Source organism: Talpa occidentalis, unplaced genomic scaffold, assembly GCF_014898055.3.
Source record: "Talpa occidentalis isolate TD23 unplaced genomic scaffold, MPIMG_talOcc4v2.1 talOcc4.14, whole genome shotgun sequence".
Classification (NCBI taxonomy): Eukaryota; Metazoa; Chordata; class Mammalia; order Eulipotyphla; family Talpidae; genus Talpa; species Talpa occidentalis.
In genome coordinates, this window is record NW_023601433.1 from 75,132,869 (window position 1) to 75,144,470 (window position 11,602).

The 11,602-nt window shown below is 43.5% G+C and overlaps 1 protein-coding gene across 7 annotated transcripts in view; it reads right to left on the bottom strand.

Moving 5' to 3' along the window:
• Window positions 1-11,242, bottom strand: part of THOC5 (THO complex subunit 5) — a 28,337-nt gene extending 17,095 nt beyond the window's left edge. Inside the window, exons 1-8 of one of the 7 annotated variants that reach the window (XM_037510845.1) lie at window positions 11,208-11,242; window positions 8,505-8,636; window positions 6,862-7,005; window positions 5,483-5,596; window positions 5,268-5,365; window positions 3,393-3,539; window positions 1,610-1,724; window positions 352-484 (exon numbers count right to left, since the gene is read on the bottom strand). In XM_037510845.1, the coding sequence (XP_037366742.1) occupies window positions 352-484; window positions 1,610-1,724; window positions 3,393-3,539; window positions 5,268-5,365; window positions 5,483-5,596; window positions 6,862-7,005; window positions 8,505-8,600 (847 nt within the window). In that variant the 5' untranslated portion in view covers window positions 8,601-8,636; window positions 11,208-11,242. The other 6 variants (XM_037510848.2, XM_037510846.1, XM_037510843.1 and 3 more) reach the window with 6 other exon arrangements.
• Window positions 11,243-11,602: the final 360 nt, after the last annotated feature.

Genomic DNA, 11,602 nt, shown 5'->3' on the forward strand with positions numbered 1-11,602 from the left:
ATCTCTCTGATGCAGCGCAAGAAATGCAATTCACCTGCCAAGCGCGCCTGGTTGGGGAGAGCATGTGTGAGCCCCACAGGCTGCCTGGGCACTGCACCCAACAGCTGACCAGACAAGCTCATCAAGATTCCAAGCCATCCATACTGAAATGCCCATCAGGTTAGTTCAGCCTCAGGCCAGCTGGCCAAAGCTGCCATGCTGGGTGGTGCAAAGGGGAGGCAGCGGCTGTCACCTGAGGGCTTCTGAGGATGGCCAGGGGCTGTTCCTCAACAGGAAGTGCTTCCAAATGACTCAATCAGCCACAGCTGCTGCTCCCACAAGTTCCTCCTCTCACCCAGCCCCTATACTCACCACAGGCCTGCCCATATGCAGTGGCCTGAACAAAGAGGACATAGAGAGGAGGTGGCAGGTGTCTGGCCGTCTCATACTGCTTGTGAGCCTGGTCAAATGGCATGAAGAGGTACTCTTGCACGGGGAGGGAAGCCTGAATACAATAAGGAGAAATTTTGATTTTCCTTTTCAGGCAGTCTACATAGCTGCTTAGTTACCATTTATAGTTTTTTAGTTATGAAAGTGGTACATGATAAACTAAAAGATATTATAGGTGGCTAAAAGATCAATAAAAAAGTTTTACTTCTTTATACCAGCGACAAACAATAAGAAAATGAACTCAAAAAAATTTTCAACAGCATCAAGAAAACATCAAATATCTAAGAATAAAAGCATGTATGCCGCTACTCAAATAGCTAAGAAAACAAAGATCTAAATGAATGGAGATATATGCCACGCTAATGGCCTGGATGACTTGCTATTGCCAGATGTCAATTCTTCCCAAAGTGATCTATAGATTTCAAGACAACCCCAGTCTAAATTCCACATTATTACAACCGGAGAGTATTTTTGTTAACAATTCTCATTCTATGCCTACAGTTGAAGAGAGGAAATACAGACCTAGCCAAATCCCACTAGAGTGAATTTATTTACGAATTTTTGAACGAGTTTATGTTCTCTGGGATGTTTTTACAAAGTTCATCCAGACTAGCCATTCACACTGCTTCATAAAGCTATAAGGATTTAGGCCAAATCTGGCTTCACAAAGTAAACAAAAATCAAGTTACTTATCCAGAGAAAGACATTAGATTTTACAGGTAAAATGAGAACTTTTCTACTTAAGGTCAAATATGAGTAAAGGTCTTTTTAGAAGACTTTCAGAGACGTCTTCCCCTGAGATGCAATCAAAGGGATCTCATGTCCATGGAAGCATGCTTAGATGCTGGAAATGTTGGGACTGGTAGGAACGATGTAGGAAGTAAACAGAACAGAGTCTGTGAAAAAGTGTTTTACATGGCAGAGATTCTGGGTGAAAAAGATAACACTCAAGTAAATGTGTGGATATGTTCCTGAAATCAGCTGGCCAGCAATTTCTTTCACCTAGGATACAACCTTATCACACCAGCTGGGTATGACTGCAGACAGGACCATTCTTGCACTGTGCCCTAATAGATCTAGCAAAACCTAAGGGAAATGTGACCACTGGTGGCACTCAGCAAAGACTCACTAGGTGGGAAGGCAAAGCAAGAGACTTGGGGTAGGGGGAGGAGGCCTTCACCTGCATGATGCTGTTGAGGCGAGGCTGGAGGCTGCTCAGGTACTCCTTCTTCACCTCAATCTCTTTGAGGATCTTCTCCTTGTTGGACAGAGACTCTCGGTACTTCTCTGCCAGCCTGTTCGGGGAGGACAGAACACTGTCACCAGATGCTCCCTAGGGATACTCTGACATGCCTGTCACTGTCAGACTCCTCCTGATAGCAGTTGCAATTAACTGTTAAAGTTTACCTAGCACTTACTACATGTCAAGCACCTTGGGGAATTCTTTACAAGCACTGTCACATTTAATCCTTATGAAAACCCTGAAAAATAGTGCCTCTTGTTATCCTTAAAGGAGGAAATGAAGGCTGAAGGAGGTAGGTAAATTGCCCAAGGTAATCCAGCTGACTATAAGCACACAGCTGGGTTTTGAATCCATACCTCTGACTCCAGAAGCTCTGCCATGACCACTACGCGTTATCAATACTATAGTCTCATGTCATTGTATGCTTCATTTCTTGACTCAGAGGCTAGACCCAAACCTTTCACAAAAATGTGAACCTAGCAGCTACAGGATCCAAATAAGGTTCACAGATCAGCCTCAGTAGAGCATAGTAGGGATGGATTCCAGACTAGTGCCACAGGAACGTAACACTCATGGTTTACCTATGCCAAGGCCAGAGTATATAGCACACAGAGGAACAAGGGGCCAGCCCCACCTGCTAAAAGCTGACACCAATTCTCTAGGAACCAACTGAATACTTAGCACATGTATCAGGTGGACCAAAGTTACCAAATAGACTGTGCAATAGAAAATGGCAAAAATAAAAACAGCTACTTCTCCAAAGGAAAAAGAGCAGATATGTCAACCAAAAGCCCTAAAATTCTCATACAAATATGAAAGGGATTCAACTGTGGAAAGTTCGGTATGAAAAAACAGGATACACTATATCTAGAAAGATATAGCTTAAACTACTTAGTACAGGGGCCTCCCCGGTGGCGCAGTGGTTGCGCGCTGGCTTGCGAAGCTGCCCGCAGCCTCTGCAGTGCTGGTTCAATCCCCGGCTGCTCCCAGGCCACCGGAGGAGGGTCCCACATGGAGCGCAGACCTCTCCTGCCGCCGGCTGCTCCCCTCAGCAGTGTACTTCGGTCCTTCTGCCTGCTCTGCTCCCTGCTCTGGCTCTGGTGAATTCTCTTATCCTCCCACACTTCTGACTGTACCCAGTGCTTGCATAAATAAATAAATAAATAAATAATAAATAATAAATCTTTAAAAAAAAAAAGTTAAACTACTTAGTACAGACACTCCATTGCACTTGGTTAATAAAAGTTCTTTATTATAGAAAAGTCCTATATATAAAAATTGAGCCTAGAGTCATCACTTGTGATAGCTTAAAATGAAAGCAATTTAAAAGATCAATCCAATAAGGGAATGATTATGTGAATTATATCAATAATTTCTCTATATACAAGAATGTACAAATTTCTAAAACAATGTTTGTAAAGTTTTATGAAACTATAGGGAAAAAGGCAAAAATAATTGATTTATGGTACAAAAGGCATTTAGGTCCAGTTATTAAAACTTTAAAGGGAATTACTCTAACTTTCTGTTAACAGTGTCAAGCAATTCCAAACCCACCCATGATGTGGTTGGTGAAGTTTGAACTACCAGGTGTGAATCAATCATAAAATGGGACTTGGTCTTAGAGACTATTTGCTGTCTATTCATGGGGTCATGACAAATCACTGTGTCCTGTCTAAAGGTCCATGTTTGCACAGGTTAACAAGATAAAAGGGGAAACTACCTTTTCCGCTGCTCTAGCTCCCAGTCCAGACGTGCAAGGGTTTGCTGGTGAGGGTCTCCCATGGTGACTTCAGCCTTGCTGATATCTGGAGGGGCTTCTTTATAAAACTCCTCTAAACTGACCAGATCAATTTCTTCATGCTTTGACCTGAAGACAAAAACTAGGTGTCAAGTTGCCATTCTCAGGAACACAAATTGTCGCTTAAACACCCCCACAGTTACCCCATATATGCTTACTAAGCCCTGGTCATACTTATGCTTACTAAGTTCCTGGTCCAGGAACCTGGAATCCATTATCAGTAAATGCTCATTAGATGTTTCAGTGTGAAGAGAAGTAGTTGGTGATATGCCACAGGATCCTTATCCATGCTAATATTTTGTATCCAGGAATTAACTAAAGGAAGGGATGCTGATCAAATTTACAAATGTCCCCAAGCTGAGCAAGGAAGCTGAGACAGAAGAGTCAAACAAAACACCACAATATAAGTCTAGACTGCCAGGCTGAAACCAAGAAATGTCATTCAACAGGAATAAACATAAATTCAAAACACTAACTGAATTTAAGTCCAACATGGCAGGATTAGATAGGAAAAAGATTGAGAGGCTTTGACTGATGCATTTATAGTGACATGCATGTGTATAGACAGAAAGAAGTCCCATACTCTGCTGCATTAACACAGTAGTCAGCTGTGGACAGATGATGGTGATAATAGCGGCTACCATGTCAAAAGCTCCACTATACCCCATCCTCACTTCACTTAATTCTCATAATAACTATGAGGTGGGGATTTTACCTTCATTTTTCAAATGACATAGAAACTTCCACAGATAACCAACTAGCCCCATGTCACACAGTTAGTGAGTGGCAGAGGAGGGAATGGAACCCAAACTGTCTCATTTCAGGACCCAAGTTCCTCCCATGTGGTCACCTGCTCCGCACAGGCCTAAGGTCCACTGTACTGTCACCTTTCATTTATTTTCAAATAGTTTGACTCTTAAGAAGTTTCAAATGTAGTACTGAGAGCTTCTCCCACGTACACTTCCCCTGTGTTCTCCCAATGACAATACCTTATCTAGGCATAACATAAAATCAGGAACCAGACAATGGTACAATACTATTGACACAGGTACAGAACCTATACAGCTTTCACCTCTATTAGTATTTAGTATTATTATGTGATAAATTGATGATGTAGAAAAAGATGGCTCTCAAAAAATCAGATCATTACCATTATTAAAAATTCATTGGACCCAGTGTCCAACGTGTCTACCTCATTCTAAGTTTATTACAAATAAAATCTGCCTTTGTTTGCACAAACAGGTCTGACTATGCCAGAACATTTTCCTCTTCTTCCCCAGTCTACACTACTTCTCAGCTCTCACCTCGGTTTTTTCAAGACACATTATATTTTAAGAATACACTAAGAAACTATAGTTTGTTCACCTCAAGACAGCTAAGCTGCAAGAAGTTCAGGTTCCAAAGACCAAAATCCATTTGCAAAAACGAACACCTAGAACTTCAAAAAGGAAAACGAGACCAAAAGGTAAAAAGGATGTTACTGGAAGTGCTCTAGGAATTGAACTGGTGTAATAATAGGAACTGAAGATGGACCAAAGGTCTCTGCTGGGGAGGGACAACTACCTTTACCAGGTGCAGAGCTCAAAACTCAAAAGGGTCAGACAGGTTTCTGAGATTCTTTGTGCAGCCGGAAGCAACTACTTCCAATTCTCCCACTGACAGTGAACGAGTCACCCTTCTCCCAGATCCTGCAGTCTCCGGCTCATTGATTTCTTTTGAAACAAACTGCTAACAGAGCTACAAGGAAAAGGCAGTTGCCCACAAATCATTTTTCCAAAGCCCTGTTCTCCAACTCACTTAAATTCCAGACATTTGGTGATCTCCTTCTGCAGGTGCATCACCTCATACAACAGGTTCTGGAGCTGCAGGTGATAGGCGTCTACTTTCTGCTTGGCCTGATAGGAGGACAAAGTGAGAGGTAAGTGGGGCCAGTCAGGAGGCACAGAGCAGAGAAGCAGCAAATGCAGCGCTGGGGAAGAGGAAGGAGGAGGGTTAAGCCTCTCAACTCCTACCTCATGGGTCTGATCTCTTCCTTTCTTCAACCTGATGTGGGCTAATCGGTTAAGTTTCTTTAGAGTCATGAAATGCACACAGCTCTGGATCCTTCGATCTTCAATCTCAACTGCCTGTGGGCAAAGAAAACCGGTAAAGACCTCAAATAAGCTTCCTTCAGCCCCTCACTGCTGACCCATCCTCACCCAAGGTGAAAAATAGACACTAGAGGGAGCTCAGAACCCTGAGCTACATCAAAGGGACATGAGTAACTGTGTAAAGGAAATGCTTAAGGTCCCCAGGTAAAAAATCAATTTCTGCTGGGACTGTAGTAACAGGAACTGAAGGTGGAGCAAGTACACCCAATACAAACATTTGTTCCTACATATGGTACACAGATATCCTAATAATTACAACACTGTGCCATACAATTTGACCTCTTAAATAACATTACTGAATAATTCAAATGAAAGCTGAAGAAGTAAACCTGTAAAGCTTAGCTATAGTAAAACAGATAAAACGTAATAAGTGCAAATAAATGAGAGTCCAAGAAAAATATGGGTCATTTTGTTTTGAATATATCTCATCCAGCTTTTAGTTACATTGTTTACTTTCTCTGTCCTGAAGTCTGGTTTACTCAGTTAATATTAATGGTAATTTCATTTTAGTTTCTGATTTACTTGTACATATCCATCCTTGTAATAGTAAGGGAATTCATATGTACTATCCTTTTTCAACACCCAGCCAAATGCCTAGCACTTATTAAGTAGTAATTGGATGAAATATCATATTACAGGTATGGAAAAAATGAATTATCCTGTACTTTCATTACTGTAATTGGTGATTGTAGGGTAAGTAATGCTCAAGGTTTTTACACCGCTGGCCTCTGTAGCTATTGCCTGTGGCCTTGAGTGCAGAAGGCACTTCAGAGCATGGGTTCGGGGGGCAGGCATGTCTGACTGTGGACACCTGAAGTATGGTGTGGGCATGCATAAGTGGGCACACCTGAGCCTGGAGGCTGAGGCTAAGAGGGCAGCATCTCACAGAGGACAGCTATGGTGGTGGGGAATGGCTACAAGAGGACAAGTGACTACCAAGAGACAGAACCATGAGACAAGACAACCATGAGAAGGCCCAGAGAGTAAAGATTTGCTGGGAGCCAAGAGGCCCACCAGCCTCCCAGTCCCCCAGCCCATGGGCCTGCCGCCTTGTGCCTGGTTGCCACACTACCATGACTGAATGGTAATGAAACATTTCAAAAAATTAGCAGGCAGGTCTCTGAAGCCCCCAAGATCCAAATACCTGAATCATGACTAGGACAGTAGATGAGGATCAGGAAACTCGTCCTGGTCCCAGGACACACCCATCAGGTTCATATCTGCCTGGGTCCACTACTTACCGCATCTTTGCCTCCCCTGCTCTTCAAGTCCTGGATCTCAGCCATGAGCCTCTGTAGCTCCTGGCACGTGTACTTGTATAGCTCGTAGTCTCTGCCAGGGTCCCGCAGGTCTACTTCAGCCTCCTCACTGTAGTATTTACCTTCCTGTTGAGACAAGTATAGTGGCCTTGGTTGGGTGTATGGGTTAAGTCTCCCCGGCAGGGTCAGGGACCCTTAACTGACGTAGGTAACAATGAAGCCTTGAGTAAGATCTCTAAAGGACTGGGTCCTCAAATGTTTTTCTTTTTTCCATAATGAAAAAGAATCCCTCTTTTTCTCTTCCTGATTATTATTAAGTAATTCATGCATGGTAGCACAGATTCAGAACACAGTAGGGAATATGAAAAAGAAAATGAAAAATTGCCTATAACCTTACATTCCAGCTTGAAATAATGCCACTGTTAATAATGTAGACAAAAATAATAAAGATGAAACAAGGAAACAACAACAAAAGTAATGTGGACAAATACAAATTTTATTTTTAAATAAAACGGGATCATGCTATTTAATGCAATTTCCCATTGCAATAAATACAGATCTCCATCAAAATGTTATGATGGTTCACACTACAAATGAACAAGAATTCACTTTAACAAATCTTTATCCAATGGGTGTTAACATAGTCAAATCAAGCTTCAGCAGAAAACGAAACATCATAATTGGCCCCCATTCTCTGTAAATAAAATATATCCTTTTAATAGACAGCCAGAATCAATGCCCCAAAAGCATAAAACTCTTCACTAATCTTGATTTCCTAAATCTGAGAAAAGCCTCATTTTTTTTTTTTTTAAGATTTATTTATTTATTAATGCAAGCACTGGGTACAATCAGAACGGCGGGAGGGTGAGAGAATTCACCAGAGCCTGAGCGGGGAGCAGAACAGGCAGAAGGACCGAAGTACACTGCTGAGGGGAGCAGCGGGCGGCAGGAGAGGTCTGCGCGCCATGTGGGACCCTTGTCAGGTGGCCGGGGATTGAACTGGCGCTGCAGAGGCTGCGGGCAGCTTTATAACCCAGCACTCAACCGCTGTGCCACGGGGGAGGGCCATGGAAAGCTTCATTTTTAATTTCATTTAAATTTAATTTAAGATGGTATGTTTCTCTATTCTAATTTAAAAAGCAAAACTAACCAATCAAAGAGTTGTCATAAATTAACGTTACAGATTCAAGGACAGAGAAATAGCAAAAGGAGGAAAACCTGATAACCACATGAGCTCTCAGACCACAGAAGTTCTGGAAACACATGGTCCTAGGACTGTTTAGTACTCTCTCCAGCAGAGAACAAGGATGCACATCTCTAAAGATCCAGCAGCATGCTGCAGATGAACTTGCTTCTTCTGACCATGAGGACAATTAGAGACCCACACTATACTAGACTACATTCTCTTCTTAAGCACTAATGAGTCTAATATAGGCTTGTTGTTCTTGGGATACTACCGCTAAAACCTAATATGGATACTTAAGATTTGTAGAGCCAAGTGAGAATTCCAGACACCCAGTCAAGAGGAGGACGTCTGGGAGGTTGTCCCTGGAATCCTCAGCTGCCAGAAGCTTTGTCACAAGCTGCAATATCTCAGCAGCACAGCCAGTCCTGGCTGATCTCACCTGCTCAGTGTCAGATCGATTACGCTTTCCTTCAGTTGGGGTTCCATCACTTCGGATGACTTTGGGCTTTCGTTTTTTGCTTGATTCTGATGACATAGTTGTTTGGTGAGGTCAGGAGCAAACAGCAGAGACCTGTTAAGAGAGGAAAGCTTTGAGATTTTCCAGAGTTGGAATTGAAGATTTTCTAACAAGCAATTCTGGCCACTTACAACTTTGGTAACTCAAGAAAAGTCACTGAATCTCCAAAGTCTCAGTTTCATCCTCTGTGCAAAGGAAAACAAATCATCCTTCAGCCTGTTCAAAATGAACTCAACTTCTCCACCACCACCCCAATGACGAAACTTCTCAGCCTGTCATATAAATCCATTCCCAATACTACTGATTGATCGCAGTGAGCTGGGCCTTGACTATACCCATACCCTTTATGGGTATAGTCTCATTTGATCCTTATTATAAAACATCATCCGGTGATGCTACCAACTCCCTAAAATTTAAAAAAACAAAATCTACATTTCATGGGGCTCTAGGATCACAAAACATGTTTCCTCAGCTAACTTTCTACTTGTCACTGCAGCCCCCTGTGGGCACCACTGCTCCCTTAACCATTAATTTATTACTAACACTTACAATGAGGCCAGAGAAGCCCTGCAGTGGAGTATCCACTCTACTGTAATTTTATGTCATGTCACTTTCTTCAGAGTCTGTTTCCTCACAGACCAAACAACAGTAACAGGTCCTCCCTCAGGGATTGTTGTGTACATAAAACAGGAGGCAATCCACTGGAAAAAGTGATGTAGATAATCTGGGACTGGGGCTTTAGAAGGTGCATGGGTGATCTGAAATAATGTTAAAACACCTAAGGAGAGAGTTCAAGTCTTGAACTCTTTAGAAACCTCTGATTGCTTCAAGGAGAAACTCATTTCTCATTGTCTTTAACAACTCTGAATGCCAACATTCCTTTGATAACCAAGAACTGTCTCAGAGCTCTCAGTAATGAATCTAACCAGAATTATTAACAATTATCTGTTTTCATCATGTTAAATATATTTTTATCATTACTTGAAGCATATGAAAAGAGTAGTTTTCCATTTATGACATAGTTTTAAAGTAAATTTAATAGTGACTCGATTAAAAATCTTGAGTAAACAGTCATAGAAATGGTAAATTAATCTGGCAAAACCTATATAAATGGAGCCCTAAAGGCGTAAGTGTAAAAAGTCGTGCCTCTGAAAACAGTCAAAAGAGCCTGGCACACATAAACGCATAATATATGTGAGCTGTTACCAGCACCTTAAACTAAATCTAAACCACCATTGTCGTCGCCGTCACATTCAGAGGCTACAGCGTGGGACCAGACAATGCTGCAGGCAACATCTTCCAGACGAAACCGCGCGCAGCGCCGAACGCCTAGGAACCCCGGGAGTGAGGGGAGAATCCGGATGGGACCCCAGCCTGGACACTCCTGCCGGGAGCCGCGGACCTCACCCCAGAAGCGCCGCGCTGCGCCCAGTTCTCCGCTCCGCTGTCCCGGTTCCCACCTCACCACACGGTTACCCAAACCTGTCCCGGCGAGGAAGTCACTTCCGGCAGCAAAGGGACAGCAGCCCGCGCACCATAGAGAAACGGAAGAAAGGAGAGACCTGCCGGAAGTGAGGCGCGGAGGCCGGAAGCGAGGCGGGAAGGGCCTCTCTGGCCGCTGGCTCGCCTTGCTGGCGGCGACTGGGCCGTGTGGAGGCGAGGTCATGGACTCCTGTGCTGTCGACAGGTCCCAGCCGGCCAACACCCTCTAAAAACAGGAAATTGAGATTGCAAAGGCAAAATAGCGTTTATGCCTCGTTCACTTTCCCCAGAAACTAGTGGGCGTTGTGCCATGTGTTTGTCGTATGCCCTTTGGAGCGAGGAAGTGCCAAGATCTAGACCCCTGTGGATTTGCCTCTATAACCTGGATTCTTAACTGTTATACAACATGTACCCAAACACCTCACACTAGTGAAGGGAGCAAGTCGAGAAGGTTTTAACCCCATTTTACACTTGTTTTTTTCCTCCACGTGTGCATCAATAGTTCCCCCATCATAGACTGGATTTGCCCAACTCTAATGCAGCATTTGACAGCTTCACGTGTTTTTAACTCTTGATGTGTATTGTACAAATAGTGCTCAGGGCTTTTGGTGTAAGTCCTATTTAATCCATAACTAGAAACACCGATGTCCTGAACCCCTGGTTTCATAAGGAATTATGTCACTGGGGTAGGAACACCATACCCTCCAAGGGGGCATTGTGGAGGGTATTAATCAGGTGGAAGCTGGCCAGCTCTGCTCTGCTCTACCCAGGGCACCTGCCAAAGTACCTTGCAGAAGAAGAAAAGACACTGTGTTTTATAGTAAATATTTAATTGGTTCCACCAGCAACTTCAGTACAAGTTTTCTTAAAGGGGAGGCAGAATCAAGCTACCCCGGGATTCATGAGGTGGGGGTGTCACTGAGCAGGCCCCTATAACCACTGACCCCATTTCACATACAGAGGCCCAGAAGAATGAGGGTTGGGCTGACAGAATATAATGATGGAGAAAAAGAATGCAAGTGAGGGGAAATACGGGCCCTAGCCTGGCCTTTTGCTTTTAGGAGAGAGGAAAGGACAGGAGAGAGGAAGGGAGGGCAGGAGATACTGGCGCAGAAGGGACGAACTTCACATTCAAGTTCTCACCTCATCGTAAGGACAAACAAATGAACCTCTCTCCATCTGTTTTGTATTAGAAACCCCTCCCCAAGTGGTCTTTTGTCAATTCTGTATTCCAAATTCTGCAATTCAAACCCAAGTTCTGAATTCTAAGTTCTATACTCTAGGTTCCCATTCCATTTTGTTTCCTGTCCCCAAATCCTTCCAGCTCCCAGCCCTTTTTGGTGGAGTAGGAGGGCCTCCTACAGACTGCTAACTTGTGACTTTTGCCCATCAGGAGGGACTTGGCTCAGGCAGTTCAGCAAGTGGGTAGCCCAGTGGAGACCAGGGAATTCCTGAGCGCTTGGTCTCACCGGCTCCCTTCCTACCATATCTGAAGCCACTGGAAACACTATCTTTTGTGCACTTGAAGCTAAACAGAG